Source organism: Schistocerca cancellata, chromosome 1, assembly GCF_023864275.1.
Source record: "Schistocerca cancellata isolate TAMUIC-IGC-003103 chromosome 1, iqSchCanc2.1, whole genome shotgun sequence".
Taxonomy (NCBI): Eukaryota; Metazoa; Arthropoda; class Insecta; order Orthoptera; family Acrididae; genus Schistocerca; species Schistocerca cancellata.
In genome coordinates, this window is record NC_064626.1 from 517,625,160 (window position 1) to 517,652,124 (window position 26,965).

General features: G+C 41.8%; 1 protein-coding gene across 4 annotated transcripts in view; it reads left to right on the forward strand.

Moving 5' to 3' along the window:
- The window catches only part of LOC126178712 (ATP-dependent helicase brm-like), a 220,107-nt gene that overhangs the window by 136,969 nt on the left and 56,173 nt on the right, over window positions 1-26,965 (forward strand). For all 4 annotated transcript variants that reach the window (XM_049924555.1, XM_049924554.1, XM_049924552.1 and 1 more), the window contains 2 exons: window positions 12,123-12,300; window positions 16,588-16,830. In XM_049924555.1, the coding sequence (XP_049780512.1) occupies window positions 12,123-12,300; window positions 16,588-16,830 (421 nt within the window). The remainder of the gene's footprint in view (window positions 1-12,122; window positions 12,301-16,587; window positions 16,831-26,965) is intronic.

Below are 26,965 nucleotides of genomic sequence, written 5' to 3' on the forward strand. Positions count from 1 at the left end.
GTATTAGTGTTTTATAAGTGGTCTCCTTTACAGATGAACCACATCCTCCCAAAATTCTACCAATGAACTGAAGACGGCTATCCGCCTTCCCCCACAAGTGCCATTACATGCTTGTCCCACTTCATATCGCTCTGCAATGGTACGCCCAAATATTTAATCGATCTAAAAAGAAAGATGATGAGACTTACCAAACAAAAGCGCTGGCAGGTCGATAGACACACAAACAAACACAAACATACACACAAAATTCAAGCTTTCACAACAAACGGTTGCTTCGTCAGGAAAGAGGGAAGGAGAGGGAAAGATGAAAGGATGTGGGTTTTGAGGGAGAGGGTAAGGAGTCATTCCAATCCCGGGAGCGGAAAGACTTACCTTAGGGAGAAAAAAGGACAGGTATACACTCGCACACACACACATATCCATCCGCATATACACAGACACAAGCAGACATTTGTAAAGGCCTTTACAAATGTCTGCTTGTGTCTGTGTATATGCGGATGGATATGTGTGTGTGTGCGAGTGTATACCTGTCCTTTTTTCTCCTTTACAAATGTATGCTTGTGTCTGTGTATATGCGGATGGATATGTGTGTGTGTGTGTGTGTGTGTGTGTGCGCGAGTGTATACCTGTCCTTTTTTCTCCCTAAGGTAAGTCTTTCCGCTCCCGGGATTGGAATGACTCCTTACCCTCTCCCTCAAAACCCACATCCTTTCATCTTTCCCTCTCCTTCCCTCTTTCCTGACGAAGCAACCGTTTGTTGCGAAAGCTTGAATTTTGTGTGTATGTTTGTGTTTGTTTGTGTGTCTATCGACCTGCCAGCACTTTTGTTTGGTAAGTCTCATCATCTTTCTTTTTATATATATTTTTCCAACGTGGAATGTTTGCCTCTATTATATTCAAATATTTAATCGACGTGACTGTGTCAAGCGCTACACTACTAATGGAGTATTCAAACATTACGGGATTGTTTTTCCTATTCATCTGCATTATTTTACATTAATCTATATTTAGAGTTAGCTGCCATTCTTTACACCAATCACAAATCCTGTCCAAGTCATCTTGTATCCTCCTACAGTCACTCAACGACGACATCTTCCCGTACACCACAGCATCGTCAGCAAACAGCCGCACATTGCTATCCAACCTATCCAACAGATCATTTATGTAGATAGAAAACAACAGCGGACCTACCACACTTCCCTGGGGAACTCCAGATGATACCCTCACCTCTGATGAACACTCGCCATCAAGGACAACATACTGGGTTCTATTACTTAAGAAGTCTTCGAGCCACTCACATATCTGGGAACCAATCCCATATGCTCGTAGCTTAGTTAGGAGTCTGCAGTGGGGCACCGAGTCAAACGCTTTCTGTAAGTCAAGGAATATGGCATCCGTCTGATACCCTTCATCCATGGTTCGCAAGATATCATGTGAAAAAAGGGCGAGTTGCATTTTGCAGGAGCGATGCTTTCTAAAGCCATGCTGATGCATGGACAGCAACTTCTCTGTCTCAAGGAAATTCATTATATTTGAACTGAAAATATGTTCAAGAATACTGCAACAAACCGATGTTAAGGATATTGGTCTGTAATTTTGAGGATCCGTCCTTCTACCCTTGTTATATACAGGCGTCACCTGCGCTTTTTTCCAGTCGCTCGTGACTTTACATTGGGCAAGAGATTCGCAATAAATGCAAGCTAAGTAAGGAGCCAATGCAGTAGCGTACTCTCTGTAAAACCGAATTGGAATCCCATGAGGACCTGGCGATTTATTTATTTTCAACCCTTTCAGCTGCTTCACAACCCCAGTGATGTCTATCACTATGTCCTACATACGGGAATCTGTACGAGACTCAAACAGGGTATGTTTGTACGATCCTCCTGCGTGAAAGATTTATCAAATGCTAAATTTAAAATTTCAGCTTTTGTTTTGTTGTCTTCCGTTGCCAGGCCAGACTGATCAGTGAGTGACTGGATGGAAGCCTTCGACTCGCTTACCGATTTTATGTAAGACCAGAATTTCCTTGGATTTTCAGCAAGATCTTTTGCTAAGGTATGACGGTGGTAGTGGTTGAATGCTTTGCGCGTCGCTCTTTTTACAGCAGCACAAATCTCTACTTTTGCCTGTCCTCATTCTCCTGATCTTTCTTGTACCGCGAGTACAACTGTCTTTGCTTCCTGAGCATTCGCTGAATTGCGCTGTTAAACCACGGTGGGTCTTTTCCGCCCGTAACTCACTTTTTCGGCACATACTTGTGCAATGTGTGATTTACAATGTGTTTAAAATTTGCCCATAATTCTTCCACGTCCATTGTACCAGAAGTAAATGAAGTCGATTCATTTACTAAGTGGGATGCTAACAACTGCTTATCTGCTCTTTCTAGTAAGAATTCTCTCCTAGCCTTCTTGACCGACTTTATAACTTCTGTAACCAAAGTCGTAATGACAACGTCATGATCAATAATCCCTGTTTCAACACTGACACCGTCGATGATGTCTGGTCTGTTCATGGCTACCAGATCTAAAATATTTCCATTGCGCGTTGGCTGTCGATTTAGCTGCTCAATACAGTTTTTGGATAATGTGTTCAAAAGTAATTCACACTGCGGCTTGTCTGTACCACCTGTAATGAATCCATAGACATCCCAGTCTATACTAGGTAGGTTGAAGTCGCCTCCGACTAATATAGCTTGATCTGGGTACTTCTGCAATACAGAGTGTAGACTCTCTTTGAATAATTCTAGAACTGTCACGGTGGAACCTGGTGGCCGGTAATAACACCCTACAATTGACTTTATTTCTCCTAGCCCTGTTAAACGTGTCCAGATAACTTCACAATCACACTCTACTTCGACCTCAGTAGACACAATATTTTTGTCAACTGCAATGAAGACACCAACTCCTACGATGTCTAATCTGTCTTTAAAATATATGTTCCAACCCTCATTAAATATTTCAGAACTTCCTATCTCAGGGTTCAGCCAGGTCTCAGTCCCGAGAATAATTTGCGTGCCACAGGCTTCCTGGAGGGCAGTAAATTCAGGAACTTTATTCCGAACACTCTGAAAATTTACTGCTAATATCTTGATAGCTGAAGTGTCTTTACACTGAGCACGTCCTGATTTCCCTGCCTGCACGTCGACTGGTGTGTGTTCATCAGGACACCTCGCTCTACTGCCTAGCCTAAAAAACCACCATGTGCACGCCACAAGTACTCTGCTACCCGAGTAGCCGCTTCCTTCGTGTAATGCACCCCTGACCTATCTAGGGGCGTCCTACAATTCCCCACCCAATAGCGCAAGTCTAGAAATCTGTAGCCAAGACCATCACAGAGTCGACAAAGCCTCTGGTTGAGACCCTCCACTCGGCTCCAAACCAAAGGGCCCCGATCCACTCTGGGAACGATGCTGCAAATAGAGAGCTCTGCTTGCACCCCGTGTGTGAGGCCAGCGGTCTTCACCAAATCCGCCAGCCGCCTGTATGAACTGAGGGTCACCTCAGAACCCAAGCGACAGGCATCATTGGTGCCGACGTGAGCAACTACTTGCAGACGACTGCACCCTGTACGCTCGATAGCCACAGGCAAGGCCGCCTCCACATCTTGGATGAGGACCCCTGGCAGACAAACAGAGTGCACATTGGAATTCTTTCCAGCCCTGTATGCTATTTCCCTAAGGGGCTCCATCACCTGCCTAATGTTGGAGCTCCCAATCATATATACGTATGATAAACTCTAACACTTAATTACCCCTTGCTCAAATTATCATTTCATCCTCTATGAATTCGTCTGTTGAGAAGTAGCATTTCTCCCACAGAATCTGCTATTGGCTCATTTTTAAAATTTTTCATTTTATATTAAATCTGTTTGTGCCCATTAACTTGTTGTATATTGTCGTCCCCATATACTGCAGAGTCTGTGCATATAATTTCGACTGGTGTGTGGGTAGTATAAAATTATTTTTATTGACTGTGTTATATGTATGTATTTGTAAGAAGTAAACGAAAAGCATGGTAATTGGAGGAAAGGGGAGAAGGTGCCGTATGAAAATAGGGGGAGAAGAAATAGAGCAAGTGAATAACGTCAATTACTTGGGAAGTGTAATAATGGATGATATGTATTGCTCAACAGAAATTAGGAAAAGAATTGCAATGTCGAACGAAGGATTCAAGAGGAAACAGAAATTACTTTGTAGTCCACTGAACAAAGATCTGATGAAAAGACTTTCCAAATGTTACATCTGGAGCATTGCACTATATGGTGCGGAGACCTGGACATTGAGAAAGGAAGATGAAAGAAGATTGGAGGCACTAGAGTTGTGGATATGTAGAAGAATGGAAAAAATTAAATGAAATGGGAAGACCGAGTAAGGAATGAAGAAGTATTGAGAAGAGTTGGAGAAGAAAGAAACATGCTGAAAGTTATCAGAAAAAGAAAACGGAACTGGATTGGACATTGTTTGAGGAGGGACTGTTTATTGAAGGAAGGAATGGTGGAGGGAAAAGGGGGAAGAGGAAAAAGAAGATATCAAATGCTGGACAGTATAAAAGGAGACAAATATTCAGAAATGAAAAGACTGGCTATGGACAAACAAAAGTGGAAGAGGCTTAACCCATGACAAAAACCTGCCATAAGACAGAATACCATACTACTACTACTACTACTACTACTACCACTACTATATGAATGGTTAAAGTGATTCTCCTCAAATAATTTTTGTCTGATGTGTAGGAAAATTATAATTTCATAAATGTATATGGAAGCAACAGTTAGGATTTGCAGTTTCCGAAATAATCTGCGACAAGACTGTTTGCTGTGCAGTACACATGTATTTGACAATTTTCTTTTGCAGTTTCAATATTTGAGATACACTACTTGAACTTCCCAAGAAAATTGTCGCGTATCTAATGACAGATTCAAAATAACTATGTGAGCAATTTTTTTGTGTACTCAGAGTCAGTGCTAGTATTTGATAGGAATTCAGTATGTGTATTCCAGCTTAAGTTCCACAAATTTTGAATGTTTTGTTTTGAAATGTACCATATGGGTTTTTGCAATGTTTAGTTTCAACCCATTTAACTGGAACCAGTTTTCTGAGATATCCAGTGTGCATTGAAGGAGCTCAGAATTTTTTCTGCATCATCATCTTCAATTAAAACAGAACAATTGTCTGCAAACAGAACTGATGGGGAACTTATATTTATGGGTAAGTCATTTACACAGAACAGGAACAGGGTTGAGGCACACAGTGTGATACTGTACTCCATTTAGAATAATAATTCACTGCATATGCGGTGATATTTACCCTTTGTTTTCTGTTGTTTGAGTATGATGTAGCCAATTTAGATTATTGTCCTTAATCCCTTATTTGTCTAATTTGTAGATATGCAAGTCATGGTTTATGGAGTCAGATGCTTTTGTGAGATCACAGAAGATACCTGCAACTTTACTCCTTTGATCCAATGATTTGCCTATCTTTTCAGTAAAGTTATTCACTCCATCCAGAGTGTTTTTTCCTGGTTGAAATCCAAATGGGTTACTTATATCATTTTTTTCAAAAAAGTTTTTGATCTGGTTTGCAGCTACTTTCTCTTACACTTTTGACAGGACTGTCTTCCCTCGACCCTTTCTTGAACAGAGGTCTGACTTGGGCATACTTCAAAAGTCTGGAAAGCATTCCTGTTCAAAAAACCGTTTGAATAATTTAGTTAGGGGAAGTGCTATTGTACCACACATGGTTTTAATCACTGCTACATCATCATCTGTCTTTTCCACAGTTAGGAAGAATTCATTTAAACACTCTGATATGTGAGCTGCTTGTACAATAAAGTTATATCTACTTTAATCTTAGATAGTTCATTGCTACTAACTCTAACACCTAACTCTGATTTGGCAACAGACCACACTGCTTTTGTTTAACTTTTATGTTGTACAATGAACTTGTTTGCCATTTGTTTGGCTGCCTTCACAACTTTTTTAAATACAGCTTTATAATGACAAACATACTCAGTAAAACATTCGTTTTTATTATATTTCAGTTCGTTGAGGAGTTTCCTCTTCCTGGAACCAGAAATTTTTATACTCTGGGTTATCCATTTGTTTGTTAGTAATTTTGTTGCATGAGTCTGAACCCCAAAAGCATATGTTGTTTTCTGGGTGCTACAGTAGTGACCTTGAAAGGCCATATTTTCAGGAAGACTATAATTTTTCTGTTAGACATTATTGTTACAAGGTCAAGTCTAACACATATATTTCAGAACGACACAACACATATAAGTCACAGAGTAAGTTGACAAGCAAGACATGTGTACACGTTAGCATTCGAATGGGCACCGAGTCCCAGTCTAGCGGTCGCTGCTCGGCTGGCCGCTTAGGTGGCGCAGCTGCTGCATGGCTGGCAGACAGCGCCGCACATAGAGGACGCTCGTAATTGCGCGGCAGCACTTTGAATGATCGGCGAGTCACAACACTTTTCCCCACTTTGAAATTGTTGCACTGGTCCTGATGGAGGTGTCCTGGAGATGGCTAACGTCCATAGGCGTTGTTTGACTCGCCGTAAAGTCTCGAGGAGGAGGCTTCCCGTACGGACGAAAGTGTCCCCGATGATAACGGGTCGAGATGACAGGAGACATAGGGGTCGAATCTGCTGGAGCCCCATGCACCAATCTGCCTGTTGCGGCAAGTCTAGTTGATATGACAGGAGACATGGGCGATGTGTCAGCGTCCGTTGGAGGAGGAGGCGAGTAGATTTGCTCTGACAGAAGATGGTCATCCAGTTCCTGCATGGGCATGTCTCCTGATGGTGTCCGTTCTTGTGCTGGCATCGCGATCACGGTGAGAGGGCTGCGTTGTGAATATTGAGAGATGCCAAGGTCCCGAGAGTCAGGTGGAGCCGAAGGGCGTGTAGCGGCATTCGGAACAGTCGTTGCCGGTACACAAGGCCGAAGCTGGTCCGAATGACACACTGCAACACCCGTGTCCGCCTGGATTTCATACAGGCGTCTGCCACGGTGTCGTAAGATGCGGCCTGGGTTCCATTTTGGCCGCCTGCCATATCCCCGTATCCAGACGAGGTCGTCGGCGGTGAACCACCCAAGTGAAGGCACCCGCGGCCGTGAGGTGGCAGGCCGCAGAAGATGAAGTAGCGTGCGGGGCTGTCGGCCCTGTAAGAGCTCAGCCGGGCTGTGGTCGCCCATGGTGGTGAAAAGGTAAGACGCCAGAAACTGGAGAAGCGCATCATCAGCAGCAGAAGAAGTCAGAAGTTTCCGCATCTGAGCCTTAAATGTGCGGACCAGTCGTTCAGCCTCACCGTTTGATTGTGGATGGAACGGCGGGGCCGTGACATGCATAACGCCGTGCCAAGCTCAAAAATCCGCAAATTCGGAAGAGGCAAATTGCGGACCATCATCAGTAACAAGAGTAGAGGGGAGGCCTTCCAAAGAAAAAATGCGGGCGAGAGCACTGGTGGTTGCCGCGGTGGTAGGCGACGTGCAACGGACAATGAAAGGAAAGTTAGAGTAGGCATCAATTACTAGGAGCCAATAAGTACCTAAAAAGGGTCCCGCAAAGTCAGCATGAATGTGCTCCCAGGGCTTCTCAGGTGAAGGCCACGGTGACAAAGATGACTTCAGGGCAGCAGCCTGTGACGCACAAGGGCCGCAGGCAGCGACAATGTGTGCTATTTCAGAGTCGATGCCAGACCAGTACACATGACGGCGCGCCAGAGATTTTGTGCGAGACACACACCCCAGTGCTCTTGGTGTAGGAGGCGCAAGACCGAAGTACGCAAAGACGCAGGTACCACAACATGCGGCGAAGCATTGTCAGTGGAAAGGAGGATAACACCATCCCTAGCCGTGAGGCGGTAGCGCAAAGCGTAGTAGTTCCGCAACGGATCAGAAGTCTTAGCGGACGGGCGATCTGGCCAACCCTTCTGAATACTGCGTAAAACCCGGGAGAGGGTAGGGTCAGAACCCGTAGCAGCCGCCAGCCTGTCCCCAGTGATGGGGAACCTGTCCACAACCTGCTGCTCAGCAACATCCAGGTGGAAACACAAAAGTTCGTCCCTATCGAATGTCAGATCAGGACCCATGGGAAGGCGAGACAGAGCATCAGCATTTGCATGTTGAGCCGTTGGCCGGAAATGAATCTCATAATTGAAACGAGACAAGTAAAGAGCCCAACGCTGCAGGCGGTGTGCAGCCTTGTTGGGAAGTGACGTCGATGGATGAAACAAGTAAACAAGTGGTTTGTGATCCGTAACAAGATGAAATTTTGAGCCATAGAGAAAAACACCAAACTTATGAAGAGCATAAATAATGGCCAATTTTCAATTTGAGAATACTTTTGTTGGGCATCCGTGAGCGTTTTGGAGGCATAAGCAATGGGTTGTTCCGAACCGTCTGAAAAGCGGTCCGCAAGGACTGCACCGACCCCATATTGAGAGGTGTCTGTGGCAAGAACAAGATGTTGGCCAGGTCGATAAGTAGCCAGGCACGGGGCCTGTTTCAGCATAGTCTTCAGTTTCTGGAAAGCCACATTGCATGACGCGGACCAGTGAAAAGGCACATTTTTATGCAACAGGCAATGCAACGGCCGAGCCTCCGAAGCCGCAGATGGTAAAAACTTGTGATAGTATCCTATTTTCCCCAAGAAGGCCTGCAGTTCCTTAACAGATGTAGGGCGAGGAAGGGCATCGATCGCAGCGACAGTTTGCTGAAGCGGACGAATGCCATCCCGAGAGAGTTGAAACCGCAAGTATGTGTTAGATGCCTGAAAAAATTGTGATTTCTGAAGATTACACTTAAGACTGGCAGTCTGTAAGACATGAAAAAGTGTGCGGAGATTTTGAAGATGTTCTTCAGTGGTGGAGCCAGTGACAACAATGTCGTCCATGTAATTGATACACCCAGGGACAGGGAGCAGTAATCGTTCCAAGAATCGCTGAAAGAGAGCAGGGGCGCTAGCAACCCCGAATGGCAAGCGTTGGTATTGATAGAGGCCGAAAGGCGTGTTAAGGACCAGAAACTGCCGGGAAGCAGCGTCGAGAGGAAGTTGATGATAAACTTCTGACAGGTCAATTTTAGAAAAATACTGGCCTCCAGCAAGTTTAGTGAACAGTTCTTCAGGACGGGGCGTAGGGTAAGTGTCGATGAGGCATTGAGCATTTACAGTGGCTTTGAAATCGCCACAGAGACGAATATCACCATTTGGCTTAGCAACAACAACGGCAGGAGAGGACCACTCACTGGAAGTGACAGGAAGCAAGACCCCTGAAGTAGTGAGACGATCCAACTCCCATTTTACCCGATCACGAAGGGCCACAGGAATGAGCCGAGCCCGAAAAAACTTAGGCCAAGCAGTGGGTTTGACCGTGATATGCACAGCCTAACCCAGGAGAAAAAAGGGACGAAAATGTCGTCGACAAGGAATCCAGTTGAGCATAAGGAATAGCATCAGAGACAATATTGACAGAGTCATCTATGGAGAACCCAAAAATGCGAAAGGCATCGAAACCAAAAAGATTTTCTGCGTTACTCTGGTCGACCACAAATATGGGGACAGTGCGAACGATGGATTTGTAAGATACCTCAGCATTAAACTGTCCCAAGAGAGAAATCTTCTGTTTATTGTACGTCCGTAATTGCCGAGTGACAGGTGACAGGAGTGGAGAACCCAACTGAAGATACGTCTGAGAATTAATTATAGTGGCAGCAGAACCGGTATCCACCTGTATGCGAACAACTCGACCAAGGATTTGGACAGTGACGAATAACTTCCCTGAAAGGGAAGAAGTGCAATTGACAGACAACACAGAATCAGAATCAGCGTCACGTTCATGAACATCATGTATGCGGTCGGATTTGCAAACGGAAGACACATGACCTTTTTTTTGCAATTCTGGCACACAGCCCCACGTTGGGGACAATCCTCGCGTGAATGTTTCGTAAAACACCGTGGACATGAAAGAAGTTGCCGAGGGTTTTGCTGCAGTTTCTTAGCAGGTTGTTTACGGTTAGGCCGAGGCTGCGTGTGGGAGCACACTGCGGCCACGTCGGCCAGCGGGGACACGCCACACGCGTCTTCAACAGCGCACAGAGGATGTATTTCCCCGACATCACCCCACGCCTCTATTTGCGCCCCAGCGGCGTGAGAAATTTCAAAACACTGCGCAATGGAGAGAACTTCATCTAGAGTCGGATTTGCCAACTGAAGGGCACGTTGCCGAACTTCTTTGTCGGGCGCCGACCGAGTAATAGCATCCCGTACCATGGAATCGGCATAGGATTTTTTGTGAACGTCAGTAACAAATTGACACTTTCCACTGAGGCCGTGAAGTTCAGCAGCCCAAGCGCGATAGGATTGATGTGGCTGTTTTCGACAACGATAAAAGGCAACACGAGAGGCTACCACATGCGTTTGCTTTTGAAAATAGACAGACAGAAGTGAGCACATTTCAGCAAAGGACAAAGACGCAGGATCCTTCAAAGGAGCCAATTGCGACAACAACCGATACATTTGAGGTGAAATCGAGGAAAGGAACAGAGACTTACATGGTTGTTCGTCCATGACATGAAATGCCAAGAAGTGCTGTCGAAGACGTTTTTCATAATCAGACCAGTCTTCCGCCGTCTCGTCGTAAGGAGGAAAAGGAGGTATAGCCAACGACGAGAAATGCCCCGCATTTGACGCCATGACGAAATCGCGAATCGCTGCTGTTAGAAGCGTTTGCTGTTCAAGGAGATTTTGCAATAGTTGCTCGACATTAGCCATGGAAACCTGTGGCTCAGCGGTGAAAACGAAAAATCCCATCCTCGTCGCCAATTGTTATAAGGTCAAGTTTAACACCTATATTTCAGAATGACACAACACATATAAGTCACAGAGTAAGTTGACAAGCAAGACATGTGTACACGTTAGCATTCGAATGAGCACTGAGTCCCAGTCTAGCAGCCGCTGCTCGGCTGGCCGCTTAGGTGGCGCAGCTGCTGCATGGCTGGCAGACAGCGCCGCACGTAGAGGACGTTCGTAATTGCGCGACGGTGCTTTGAATGATCGACGAGTCACAACAATTATGATGTTAAGTATGTAATTATGTTGTGACTGCTAAGTCAGGCCATAGAGTGCCATAATTGGACAAAGAACTTGGAACAGGTTGTCTTTAGTCTATACAAAATAATTAATGCTTGTTTAAGGTATTATCTATAGATCATTTGGAACTTGTGGCACATGTGAGGCTCTGTGAACTATTATCTCAGGTCGTCGTACAAAAAACATCCCACTGCTGTTAAACTTTCTAGTGATCTTAATTCACTTTTGGTAAGACAGTAAAACAAATGCCAGTTCTAACTTCCTCTTGGTATAATTTTAAAAATATTTGGATGAGTTAACAGTATAATCTTGCTGAAAATCATCTGAAATAATGTGAAGTAGCATTACAATCTTGCTGAAACTCCACCAAAATAATTAAGTACGCTGCTTTTGATGGAGAAAGAGTCATTAAAAATCTAGAAATGTACTGTTAGGCAATTTATTGACAAATTTGAATCATTTGGTACAGATCTTATTGTTTAGTTTGAGCACTTTTACAAAAAAAAAAGAGAGAGAGAAAGAGAATTTGGACAGTGGTACTCCTCCTACTGTTTGTTGACATTTGCTAATTTTGTCGTAGCAGTTGCAATATTTTGGAACTGATCATATCAAGACTTTATTTTTGTGACAACGACAATACAGTTTTATATGTTGCGTAAAATGCCTGCTATATTGTTATTCTTGTCTGGTTGTGGTGATATTAGAGACTCACTGAGCTTTTTCCTACTTCATGAACATATTCATTGTCCTAGACCCTGCAACTACTACAATATAGCTATGATGCATTAATTAAATATGCGACAAACAGGACAAACATTTTTATGAAAGTTTCAGATGCCTATCTCAAGCAGATATAAATGGAGGTTGTAATCAAGTCTTCAGAGATGCCCTCGATGTTATTAGCTCCTATAGTATACTACTTGAAATATGTGAAGCACAATGAATGCTTTTAGCATGCAAGAATGAACTCTGTAATCATGTAAATTCATTTTAAATTAGTACTCTGTTTAATCTGTAATCATTTTTAATAGGACTTTATCCAACTGGGTACTTGAATTTGAGAAATGGGCACCTTCCGTGATAGTTGTGGCTTACAAAGGGTCGCCTGCAGTGAGGCGTAACATACAAAGTCAAATGCGAGCTGCAAAATTCAATGTGCTACTTACCACATATGAATACATCATTAAGGACAAAGCTGTACTGGCAAAAGTAAGTATTCCTTATTATGACCCTTTACTGTTAAAATTTTCATTATTGAGGTTGTTCAAGGTGTCTGTTAAGTGCTTTAATTACATCTACATCTATACTCTGCAAACCATCATAAGCTGCAAGGCAGAAGATATGTTCCATTGTAAAAGTTATTAGGGTTTCTTCCTGTTCCATTAACGTATGTAGCGCTGAACGATTTTTTGAAGTATATTTCTCTTTAAAATAATAATAATAATATATTTGAAATACATTATGTTCTTGGTTCATCATAATTTGGTAAATTGTGACGCGTCCACTGATGAAAACCACTTTGAAGATTCTGTAGTTTATAGACTCAGAGGTAAACTGGCAGTTTCCATCCCTAACAAGCCAGTTTAGTTCAGCATTCCAATAACAAATAGAAGAAGCATTTTCAGTTTGATATTTAGAATTAAAATCAGAAAGTAAAGTTCTGTTCATTAATGAACCTCTGTACTAACAGAAGGTTATAGCTAAAGGTAATCTAAAAAGTTGAGGACTCTTGCTAGCTACTAGAAGAACCTACATCATGTAAATTTTTTGATGGGAAAGGCTAGTGAACAGCTTGGCAATGAAATGAAATTCAAAACTAGTGCCTTCAGGAGAAACCGCTAAAAAGTGTATGAGGATTATCCAGATTCTACAAAACATTCAATCTAAAATTAATTTCAACTCATGTTATGTCAAATACGAACAAGGAAAATAACTGTGGATCCTCAGAACAGTTATTTAGGAGAATGTCAAATAGATGCTATAGGCATTTTTAAGGAGAATCAAAAACAAATAATAACTGTAACCATCATAAAAAGATATGTCCAATTCTGGTCACTGCTAGCCTTCAATTAAAGGTAGGTTTTAATAGAATAAGTAGAATTCTCAGAACTGGTGCTTTCTTAAATAAAATCCCTACTATTTCATTTGCAAGCATGTGTTGTCACAACCTGTACACCTGGCTGTATGTTGTTGTTATTAAATCTGTACACTTGCCGAGTCAATACTTCTGATTTAAAGTATGATTTAAAATTCTATGTTGTTAACAAAACTGTCATGTCAATTGTCAGCAAATAACCAAGCTGCATGTTTGTGTTCAGTAATTGTTCGTAACATCTATTTGAATAAATGACTCTCCTGCAAATTTGGAATTTATTATGTGGTTCTAACAGAGTGCTTTCGAAGTCGTCAGTGTGAATATTGATTGATGTTTTGTCTACGCAACTACATCAAAATTTCATTATTTAGGTAAGTGTCATATCCTATAGGAATGCAAGTTACTGCTTCCACAGGTGTGATTTTAAAATTGTTTGGCTGAGGTAACCTTATAACCACGCTGGAAATCCCCTGAATGTCTGCTTGTATCTGTGTATATGCGGATGGATATGTGTGTGTGTGCGCGCGAGTGTATACCTGTCCTTTTTTCCCCCTAAGGTAAGTCTTTCCGCTCCCGGGATTGGAATGACTCCTTACCCTCTCCCTTAAAACCCACATCCTTTCGTCTTTCCCTCTCCTTCCCTCTTTCCTGACGAAGCAACCGTTTGTTGCGAAAGCTTGAATTTTGTGTGTATGTTTGTGTGTCTATCGACCTGCCAGTGCTTTTGTTTGGTAAGTCTCATCATCTTTCTTTTTAGATTTATTCATATACATATATTATTATACAGCGGTGTCCAAAATTGAAGCAACTAATGGAAATTTTGAAAGTTTTGCTTTTATTTTACAACAAAATAGTATAAACAGGTGATAGTAAAGTAGAAACAATGTAAAGAATACAGAATGTACACAAATGCAACATGCATAATGATAACAAAAAGTTTTCTTTGTTCTCCCCCCCCCCCCCCCCCCCTCAACTTAACAGATTTGCACACTCATTCTGACAATTGGTTAATGTGATCAGTACGGGATGTGACCACCTCTGGAAGCAATACAGGCCTGAAAACAATGGGACATGCTGTGAATTATGTCATCACTCTCATGTTAAGGTAATATCACCCATTCTTCCTCCAAAGCTGCTTGCAGTCTAGGAAAGCTGTTGGTGGATGCTGATGTCATGCAAGCCATCTCCCTAGTGTATCCCAGACAGGCTTCATGGAATTCAAATTGGGAGAGCAAGCAAGCCACGCCAAGTGTGCAATATCTTCCGTTTTCAAGAGAACATCGGCCACCTGTGTTCTATGAGGTCGAGCCTTATTGTCCATCAGTGCAAAGTCTGGACCCACAGCACCTCGCAACAACCACAAATGAGGTCGCATGATCTCGTCACGATACCTGACAGGAGTTAAATCTTGCCAATTCAACTGTACAATTTCAAGCAGAGGGGTTTGAGTGGTCAACATAATCACTGCCCACACCATTAGGGATCCTCATCGATATTGGTCTCTTTCCATAATGTTTGGGTCCCAAAATCGTATTCCACATTCCCTCCAGATGTGAATCCCTTGATAACCACTCTCCACACTAGATTGGGACTCACTCATCTGTAACAGTAGGCATAGTCCCACTGTTCAGCCACCCAGGTGGTATGTTGTTGACTCCACTGTAGACAGTCCCTTCTGTGAAGACATGTCAGAGGTAGAAATACAGCAGGTCTCCTACAGTAAATGCCTCTCTGCGAAAGCCTTCTGCACACTGTTTGCCTTGATACAGCATGTTCAGTGGATGCTGCGATCTCAAATAACAATTGCGGTGCAGTACTAAGGAGGTACTGTTGTGCCGTTACAACCAAATAAAGGTCCTCTCTTCTGAAATCACACATGGTTGGCTCTGTCCTGGTCTTCAGGATACAGTTTTGGTCTGTATACAGTGTCACCACATCTGATAAACAACAGAACAATTCACACTAAGTGATTGGCCTACATCAGTTTGTGACTGTCCTGCATCCTTCTTTCTCTGGCCCTCCACAGCAGATAGTCTGGTAGGCATCTTCTCTGTGCCATACTGCACCATCTGTGAGTGTGTACACAGTGATTGTGAATGTGGAGCTGTCCGGCAAACATTATGTTGTTTTATAGGTGCCCTGATGTCATTGTTGACATGGTTGTCCGTTGACTGGAATGCCATCTTCCATGCAGAACATGATCGTACGGACATCTGGTTGATGGTTTGTATGATTATATCATGAATTAGACACAGGATAGGGAAAGGGAAGTTTGTTACTTCAATTTTGGACACCATTGTAGTTGGCAGTGTATGACCAAAATTAATTTATATCAATGAAAATAATCAGATTTTAAAAACATAATGTAATTGGATAGATAAAGAGTCTGCTCACCAAGCAACAGAGGGAGAAAACATACACAAAGGTTAAAGAAATATGCAAACTTTCGGGGCCAGTGATATCTTTTGGCAGAAGATTTGAAAAGTAAGGAAGAGGGATGAAGGAAAAGGACTGTCAGGTTTTGGGAAATGGGGAAAGTTGCCCAGAACCCCAGGTTAGGGCAGACTTACCAGATGGGATGAGGAGGACAGTCTTCCTGTGAACTCTCCTCATTTCCTAAACCTTGCCAGTCTTTTTCCTTCACCCCTTTTTGTTCTCCCTTCAACCTTTCTGTCAGAAGAAACCACTGGCTCTGAAAGTTTGCACATTTCTTTAACCTCTGTACATGTTTTCTGCTGTGTAAAACAGGGGAAACCTAATTAAAGCAAGGATATTGATTAGTAGAGTGAGGAAGAGGTTCTGAACAGTGAGTTGTTAAAGAAGTAATTTCATTAAATTAAAAGTGCCTCAAATGGTTAAAGTTAACAATTATGTGTGAATAATGAGGATCAGATAGTCAAATACAGTATGTCAAGGAAAGTTTCACGGTTTTCATGGAGTGCAAACCAGAATTATGCTAAACATAATGAAGATGGTATTGTAACAATAGCGACGAGCAAAATAAAATTGTTGGGGTTGAGGTGTTCGTCAAATACAAACAATGACTATGTTTGCGTGTGTTGGCCATTCTAAATTATTGAATATTGAACATTCCCATAATATTGACTATTTTAATTGAAATGACCAGTAATCAAACTGTGTTTAAATCAAAACATTGGCACGGAATTGGTATTACACAGTCACAACTCTTAAACCTTCCCTTTCCTGCTAGTGAGCTCTACCCTCCCAAGTGAGTTAATTTTGATTGCCTTAATTGGATTTATGACTTATAATGTTGACTGAATATTGGTTGGAGTAGAGGGAGTAAACTTACAAATGAGAAAAAAATTGTATATGCAATGTGCTGCCTGTACACTTGCCACTGACAGTAACTGTATGTCATTTATTTTTCTAACTTTCAGCTGCGATGGAAATTCATGATCATTGATGAAGGGCACCGAATGAAAAATCACCACTGCAAACTGACCCAGGTTCTGAATACATTCTATATTGCTCCACATCGATTGCTCCTGACAGGAACACCACTGCAAAACAAACTTCCAGAACTCTGGGCTTTGTTAAACTTCCTTTTGCCCTCTATTTTCAAATGTGTCAGCACATTTGAGCAGTGGTTTAATGCACCCTTTGCAACTACAGGTGAAAAGGTAATATTGGACTGGTAGCCTACTGAAACATTTTGTGCATGTGATGTTATATCTGTAAACAAAGCTCTATTCATTAAGAAGCAAATTACAGTAGTGCATATAACTGTGTAAATGTTGTAAATCTTCAGTTTTTGTACTGAAGAGTATTTTTTGCCACGGATAATTGAGAGAAAGTAGAAGTAGTGATATTTTCACTTGATCATAAAAAAATGCTTAATTTCAAAAGAAAATGGGTGAGATGGGACAGGGTGTATATGACCCAGGACAACCAAGAGATCCGGGAAAAACCCCGGAATTTTTTCATCCTGGAGAAAACCGGGAAAAACTCGGGAATTTTTCAGAATTCCGGGAATTTTTCCTTGTTTTTGTTTTCAGTTAAATTTTTGTAATTTTGACTGGTAAGAACCGATACTCTAACAAAGGATATTACTGTATCCCGCTACTACAGATAATACTGCAGCAATAAAGCATGAATGAGAGAAAAAACGAAAATAAAACTTAAATTGCAAAGGAAATGCGTCATATACAACAACAAAACACAGTGCTCATATAAGCATCTGCCAACAGCAAAATGAGCTGTAGGAAGACTATGTGATGCTTCGTAACAACAAATTGCCTCCGATGATTAGATTTGTTTTAGCAGTTACAAGCAGGATCAAGCGCATGCGCAGTTGAGTAGTGCCTTCTTCTGCTTCTGGCTACAGAAATGTGGCTGTTGACTGTGTAAGCAGTCACAGCAAGCAGCTAGATGCTACCGAGAAAAATTTTACTGGAGCGCCCAAGTTGCCAGATTAATGCATGCGCAGCAGGACCAGATCTAGGAGGGGGAGGGGGGGTGGGGCAAATTCATATTCTTGAGGGGGAAAAAACCTTGTTTCACAAAGCAACTAGCATCCAGCGCACGTAAGTCTATCGATTATTCATATGACTTTGAAACGCATCCCTGTCGGTTTTTGAACACATTCTAAGCTGATTTCTGAATGAATCGTAAGTTGATTTGTGAATGCGTGCATAGTGTACATGATGTGTCTGTCAGGGGAATCCTCGTCGCATGTAGAAACAAACTTTCATACAGACAAAAGCGGCTATACGAGCTCACCGGAGCAAAGCCGAACGGCTGAATGCCACCCGCTGTCTGATTGTCTGGTTGATTGGGTTTACGAATGATGAGCGTTGTTATAATTATTAGCGAAATCTATAGATTCAGAATAACTAAACCAGTGATTCTAGCAGAGTTAGTGAAGTTAACCTGTGAATAAGCTTTGACATTGGCAGGAATAGTTACAGAATTAGTGATAACAAGACTGTTTGTTAAAACGAGGAAGGAGAAGAAATCGGAACATCACACAAATTATGGAACAATATGACGATTCCAAGTTTGTATAAAAATTTCATACTAATACTTTTCGACCTCATGCTTGAGAAACTGGGGCGTATGAAAGAAGTGTGAAACTATTGCCTAACGTAAACCTTTTTGCTTGTAGTGGGCCTAATAGGCATTTGATATTTCAATTGTTGCAGTATTAGAAAGGCTTAGTTTGTTTTATCTAGCAGACAGTGACAAAATAGACATAATCAGATTGGGAAACCACACCAGTCTTGGGCCTTATTTGTATTAACAGCTTTTGCAGTATTAGACGGCGACATTTCGATTTTTCATGTAGCAAAACGTTTGACGAACTTTCGCAGAAAGGAAAGTACGTCATGTGAAGCTGTAGCAAGATTAGAGAGAAAAAAACTCTAGGAGCTAAGGATTGAATAAATGTGTATTGTCTTGCTTGTCTCATGTCTTTACTGGGTCTATGTATCCTATATTTAATTTTATGTCACACAAAGCAGCAAGCTGTTAGCTGATAGGGAATAAAAAGTGCATATTTTCTGAAGAGTTCTTCTTTTTAATAAAAAAGAGGGACAGGATGCCAAACTGGCTGACTGTAAGGAGGAGAGACACCACAGGACATTTCAGTTTCCACTGTCCTGATTATAGTTTGATGGCATCCATTACAAAATATACACGTTTCAATTCCACAGAGCGAAGTACAGAGACGTGCGATAGAAGAATGTTGTGTGAGGAGGCGAGGCACTGCACTTTGGCACACATACGACCAAATAACATGTGTTACATTTCCTGGAACACACATGCTTTATGCATCAGACTCTTCAGAAAACTGTGCGATTGCCCCGGTTTGGAAATATCGTAGACCCGGGGCTGATGCACAGAGCAATCTGAGTTATAGTGGGGAAATGGGTAGTCTCCATGTGACCCGTGCTTACATTTAGTGATTTTGCTGTTTTCACTTCATCTACTGCTCTCACGTCAAATGAAAACAAAACAGATTTCTGTAGCCGGGAGCTATCAAAATGTGTTGTCTTCCCCATGAACCATGGACCTTGCCGTTGGTGGGGAGGCTTGCTTGCCTCAGTGATACAGATGGCAGTACCGTAGGTGCAACCACAACGGAGGGGTATCTGTTGAGAGTCCAGACAAACGTGTGGTTCCTGAATAGGGGCAGCAGCCTTTTCAGTAGTTGCAGGGGCAACAGTCTGGATGATTGACTGACCTGGCCTTGCAACATAACCAAAACGGCCTTGCTGTTCTGGTACTGTGAACGGCTGAAAGCAAGGGGAAACTACGGCCGTAATTTTTCCCGAGGGCATGCAGCTTTACTGTATGGATAAATGATGATGGCATCCTCTCGGGTAAAATATTCCGGAGGTAAAATAGTCCCCCATTCGGATCTCCGGGCGGGGACTACTCAAGAGGACGTCGTTATCAGGAGAAAGAAAACTGGCGTTCTACGGATCGGAGCGTGGAATGTCAGATCCCTTAACCGGGCAGGTAGATTAGAAAATTTAAAAAGGGAAATGGATAGGTTAAAGTTGGATATAGTGGGAATTAGTGAAGTTCGGTGGCAGGAGGAACAAGACGTTTGGTCAGGTGAATACAGGGTTAAAAACACAAAATAAAATAGGGGTAATGCAGGGGTAGGTTTAATAATGAATAAAAAAATAGGAGTGCGGGTAAGCTACTACAAACAGCATAGTGAACGCATTATTGTGGCAAAGATAGACACGAAGCCCATGCCTACTACAGTAGTACAAGTTTATATGGCAACTAGCTCTGCAGATGATGAAGAAATGTATGATGAGATAAAAGAAATTGTTCAGATAGTGAAGGGAGACGAAAATTTAATAGTCATGGGTGACTGGAATTCAAGAGTAGGAAAAGGGAGAGAAGGAAACATAGTAGGTGAATATGGATTGGGGCTAAGAAATGAAAGATAAAGCCGCCTGGTAGAATTTTGCACAGAGCATAACTTAATCATAGCTAACACTTGGTTCAAGAATCATAAAAGAAAGTTGTATACACGGAAGAATCCTGGAGATACTAGAAGGTATCATATAGATTATATAATGGTAAGACAGAGATTTAGGAACCAGGTTTTAAATTGTAAGACATTTCCAGGGGCAGATGTGGACTCCGATCACAATCTATTGGTTATGAACTGTAGATTAAAACTGAAGAAACTGCAAAGAGGTGGGAATTTAAGGAGATGGGACCTGGATAAACTGAAAGAATCAGAGGTTGTACAGAGTTTCAGAGAGAGCATAAGGGAACAATTGACAGGAATGGGGGAAAGAAATACAGTAGAAGAAGAATGGGTAGCTTTGAGGGATGAAGTAGTGAAGGCAGCAGAGGATCAAGTAGGTAAAAAGACGAGGGCTAGTAGAAATCCTTGGGTAACAGAAGAAATATTGATTTTAATTGATGAAAGGAGAAAATATAAAAATGCAGTAAATGAAGCAGGCAAAAAGGAATACAAACGTCTCAAAAATGAGATCGACAGGAAGTGCAAAATGGCTAAGCAGGGATGGCTAGAGCACAAATGTAAGGGGTAAGATAGATACTGCCTACAGGAAAATTAAAGAGACCTTTGGAGATAAGAGAACCACTTGTATGAACATCAAGAGCTCAGATGGAAACCCAGTTCTAAGCAAAGAAGGGAAAGCAGAAAGGTGGAAGGAGTATACAGAGGGTCTGTACAAGGGCGATGTACTTGAGGACAATATTATGGAAATGGAAGAGAATGTAGATGAAGATGAAATGGGAGATACGATACTGCGTGAAGAGTTTGACAGAGCACTGAAAGACCTGAGTCGAAACAAGGCCCCGGGAGTAGACAACATTCCATTAGAACTACTGATGGTCTTGGGAGAGCCAGTCCTGACAAAAGTCTACCATCTGGTGAGCAAGATGTATGAGACAGGCGAAATACGCTCAGACTTCAAGAAGAATATAAGAATTCCAATCCCAAAGAAAGCAGGTGTTGACAGATGTGACAATTACCGAACAGTCAGTTTAATATGCCACAGCTTCAAAATACTAACACGAATTCTTTACAGACAAATGGTAAAACTGGTAGAAGCCGACCTCGGGGAAGATCAGTTTGGATTCTGTAGAAATATTGGAACACGTGAGGCAATACTGACCTTACGACTTATCTTAGAAGAAAGATTAAGGAAAGGCAAACCTACATTTCTAGCATTTGTAGACTTAGAGAAATCTTGTGACAATGTTGGATGGAATACTCTCTTTCAAATTCTGAAGGTGGCAGGAGTAAAATACAGGGAGCGAAAGGCTATTTACAATTTGTACAGAAACCAGATGGCAGTTATAAGAGTCGAGGGGCATGAAAGGGAAGCAGTGGTTGGCCAGGGAGTGAGACAGGGTTGTAGCCTCTCCCCGATGTTATTCAATCTGTATATTGAGCAAGCAGTAAAGGAAACAAAAGAAAAATTCGGAGTAGGTATTAAAATCCATGGAGAAGAAATAAAAACCTTGTGGTTCGCTGATGACATTGTAATTCTGTCAGAGACAGCAAAGAACTTGGAAGAGCCGTTGAATGGAATGGGCAGTGTCTTGAAAGGAGGATATAAGATGAACATCAACAAAAGCAAAACGAGGATAATGGAATGTAGTCGAATTAAGTCGGGTGATGCTGAGGGAATTAGATTAGGAAATGAGACACTTAAAGTAGTAAAGGAGTTTTGCTATTTGGGGAGCAAAATAAGTGATGATGGTCGAAGTAGAGAGGATATAAAATGTAGACTGGCAATGGCAAGGAAAGTGTTTCTGAAGAAGAGAAATTTGCTAAGATCGAGTATAGATTTGAGTGTCAGGAAGTCGTTTCTGAAAGTATTTGTATGGAGTGTAGCCATGTATGGAAGTGAAACATGGACGATAAATAGTTTGGACAAGAAGAGAATGGAAGCTTTCGAAATGTGGTGCTACAGAAGAATGCTGAAGATTAGATGGGTAGATCACGTAACTAATGAGGAAGTATTGAATAGAATTGGGGAGGAGTATGTGGCACAACTTGACAAAAAGAAGGGACCGGTTAGTAGGACATGTTCTGAGGCATCAAGGGATCAAAAATTTAGCATTGGAGGGCAGCGTGGAGGGTAAACATCGTAGAGGGAGACCAAGAGATGAATACACTAAGCAGATTCAGAAGGATGTGGGTTGCAGTAAGTACTGGGAGATGAAGTAGCTTGCACAGGATAGGGTAGCATGGAGAGCTGCATCAAACCAGTCTCAGGACTGAAGACCACAACAACAACAACAAAATGTGTTGTTAGTTGCAGATTTTATTTTATTTCCACCTTCCTGACAGTCAAGCATTAATTGCCTTGCAGAACAATGAAGTTATTTTTGCCGTTTTGGTAAAGAAATTTTCTTTTATTAATCTTTTCCGCTGAGGCAGACAATATATTTGAAACGAAGTGTTTAATTCCACACACTGTTCGCTGCATTTCAAGTGCGCGTTTTCAACTTCTAGCACAACTGAACATGAGATAACACAGTATTGGTACTCCAAGAAAATTTACATCCAGAAAACCACATTGATAAGCTTAATATCAGGTCGTGGCCTACTTCACTAGGAATCTGGACATACGAATGTGCACTTTAAATGTGCACATTTTAGTATGGGTAACAAAATTCCGATGCTCTTGGAGTTTCCTCTGATGTCTTGTTTCTTTTATGACATAATGTAAGATCTTTTAATGTTTTACACATACGAACATAAGGGCTCCCTACGGCAACGTAGTTGCGCAAGCGCGGTGATGCCCATCTTACGGCACTCTTTGACAACTGCAGAAACAAACCTATTTCTAACAGGTCGCAGGAGAATATTCCGAATGGTGGTTTGAAAAGCGTTACCATCAAAGCAAATTTCTTTTTACGCAGGTTGAACTATGTTCGAGAATGTACGATGATTTTCTTAAATCATAGAGCATTTGACTCTCATTTAAAAATCAACTCCTTGGTGACGGGCCATTTAGATGAATTTCGAGCCCAGAAGATCAGACATTTATGTCGTTATTAAAAATTTTACTGGCACATTTGTGTGATACATCGTAAATTGTAATATGCACATAAAAGACCAACATTACATGTGAAAGCTTAGCTTCTCTTGCAGCTTATTAATCTTACAGACCAATATTATATGTGAAAGCTTTGCGTTCATGTAGCAACACTATGTATATTAATTTTAAACCGTTAACTTTTTCTGTTTGCGTGTGCGCGCTACTTACCAGTGATGTTGCTATTGGCTGACTACATCACGTGTCCTAAGCTCTGAATACCCGCTGTTATCGGCTGGCGAGATCACGTGACATGAGCTATGACTGGCTTACAAAAGCGCATCGCAATCTTGATTTCAATGTTCGGAAAGTAACATGCGGTGTTTGGTGGAATTCGAATTTATACTATCGTAATACATGTTGCTGCACATCAAAAATCTTTCCGAAACGTGTTTTTTCCCCCCGCGTTTAGTTTTCTAAAGTGCCGGGAAATTCTACGCCCATTTATAAAACCATAATCAGTCAAAGGACTGATAAGTTATACAGTTCCGAGAGAAAATACACTGTCAGTTAACAGGGAAAAAGTATGTTTTCACCCGGGAGAAAGTGTATTTTTAACCGGGAAATCCGGGAGAAATCCGGGATTTTTTTTTTTTTCCTTGTCCATGTATACACCCTGTGGGAACATAAAATTATGAAAATTCTGTAGAATTACTTTATTTGTCTTTCCTAAGTTTCTATTTTATGTTTGTTTCGTAATTTCAGAAACTGTGCTTGATGCCAGTCTTAATAATATATGTAGGTAAGAAAGAAAGGATGATGGTGCCCAACTTAAAATATGAAAAATACACATTCTTAGACAATGGGTACATAGGTTGATGAAGTAATGGGTGGTTATAATTAAACTAGCGCCGTTCAGAGCGCTGCAGAATGGGGTGTATACGTTGCAAGATGGTGAAACATGGTATGTATGTTCATCGGTTGGTGCGCTCGCGGTGTGTGCTGAAAAAATAATAGTTCCAGTTTCTGCCACCAGGTGAAATTACAATGCTGTAAGCAGTCAGAATGTGGTGCAGCACTGGGAAAGAGGAGGAATGATCAAACACTTGAGAGTGGTTGTTCTTGCGTATTTATTAGGATACGGTCACAAGTTGTAATATGTGTTCGGTGTGGTCTCCCGACTCAACAATATGCTGCTTCCGTAACATGTGGTTGACTGTTATTGAGTGTAATGAGACCAATATGTCTTTGTATTGCTACCCTTGAGATTTGGACGAGTCTGAATGCATCCATGGTAGACCTGATCTTTCAACTATCCCCACAACCAGAGGTCACATGGATTTTGGCTGAGGGATCTACAGTGCCACACATTTTGAAATTGCCTAGAGACGATGATCTTGTTACCGAAGGTGTCTCGAAGCAGATCTTTCACTTGGAAAGTGACATTTGATGTCATCCCATCTTTCCTGAAAATAGTGATGTAGGCACTATGTCGTCTTGCAAATCTTGAATCATGTTGCACAAGGAGGTCTTTATAACACTGTACGCCCAACAGGCCTGTGACGTGTCATCTCCTCAAAGAAAACAGGATCGAGAATGAAGGAGCTTGTGAAACCATGGCACACAATCACTTAAGCTGAGTGCAGCGGGTGTTCCTGCACAACATATGGCGGAGTAGATCCCCATATGTGACAGTTCTGTACAATCATGGCTCTGTGCAGAGTAAAATATGCGTTGCCCATCCAAAGAATTTTTCCTGGCCATGTGCCATCCATTTCCATGCATCCTAGAAAACAAACAGCAAAGCCTTGGCATTGTAGTCTATCTTGGGGCTTCATTTGGTACACATTCTGAATCTAGTAGGGATACCTGCTTAAAATGTGTCACAAAATCTTTTGAACTGTTGACCAGGGTAGTGACAATTCCAGTGACATTGCTCAAGCATTGGCTGCAGAGCATGTGCTGCCCGGTTGGCTGTAGCTACAGCAACATTCTCAACAACTGCCATGAGAATGGGCCACCACCCTCTCACTGCTGCACCAGCTAATTCACATGTTTCTTTAAATTTCTTGATCACATTCTTTAGCCTATTTATTGACATGGGGCCTATTCACACCTGTTTATGTTTGCAGTATTCTTGCAATGCGGAACTGCTATTGCTGATATTCTGATAAAACAGCTTTACCAACAGTGCACGGTCTTTCTCCTCAATAGCCATCATGTTTTGTATGGAAAACTTCAACTTTCTTAACCCTTTACACCAACAGTCACTTCATAAAGGAAATCAACAATCATTACTAAGTGACAAAGAGTTTACAACACCATATTTTCACCTGGTGGTAGGGAGTAGAACTATTATTTGTTTTGGCATACTCCACAAGCACACTAATTAATGAACCTAAATACAATATTTCAGTGTCCTGTTATGTATACAGTATACACTGCAGCTCTTGGAATACTGTCAGTTTAATTATAAGCACCCGATATCTCTGAGATTAAAGGACATTTAAAGAGCAGGATATGAAAATCGGGTACGTGGAAGTTAAAGGAAACGTTCATAATGCATGTAAGGTGAACAAAATCATTCAGAATGCACAGCTGTAAAAGTCATATCTTGTACATTTAAAAAGAAAGATGATGAGACTTACCAAACAAAAGCGCTGGCAGGTCGATAGACACACAAACAAACACAAACATACACACAAAATTCTAGCTTTCACAACCAACGGTTGCCTCGTCAGGAAAGAGGGAAGGAGATGGAAAGACGAAAGGATTTGGGTTTTAAGGGAGAGGGTAAGGAGTCATTCCAATCCCGGGAGCGGAAAGACTTGCCTTAGGGGGAAAAAAGGTCAGGTATACACTCGCACACACACATATCCATCCGCATATACACAGACACAAGCAGACATTTTTCCCACGTGGAATGTTTCCCTCTATTATATTCATATCTTGTACAGTTAGAAAAGCACAGTTCCTAAAGCCATCCTCTGTGAACCTTGGGCAGCACCAATTCATCTTAGTGAATGGTTCATTGTCATTTTCAGGTAGAGTGTGGGTTCCATATCACAGAATTGTGTTTTTAATGGAGGAAGCGAAAATGTAGCATTCATCCAAAACTTACATGCTGTCTGTAATATGGTGAAATTCCAATAGTGAAGTCCTCTGGAGACTGTAGGTATTAACTGCAGGTACTATCGCAGCCAGATTCTCATCTCAGTTCCCAAATTCTCGTTTCAGTTCCTAACCAGGACACCAAATGTGGTATGTCTTCTCTCACAAGTTGTTCTACGCATTGTGGGGTGAGAGGTGGCCATCACTGTATCCGCATGAGAAATAGTGGGTGGATGCAGGAAGTAGGTCTTACACCTGTATTGTTCTCAGGGGTACACATAATGCAGCATGAGACTGTGAGCAAGAGGTTTCTAATGCTAAACCAGTATATTACATCACTTTAATGGCAAGGAAGTGAGAAATATGTTGGGTGAAACACTCCTCATTTCACAGTACAATGAAAGACAGTGAAAGTCCTGACAGAGAATGAGGATGGGCAGCCCACATACACCGTAGATCTCAGTGATGGGGGGTTTGCTTATTTATGGTGATTAGCAATGCTACAAGTGCTGGTGGCAGTGGCATGAATTTTCTTGTAAACATAATGTTTTCTAACTTTAATTTTGCACTATAACTTGTGGAGAAATTGATGTAGGATGAAAGAATAAAAGCTGCTGTTGTAACAAATATCATCTCAAAAGTGCTGCATATGAGACAC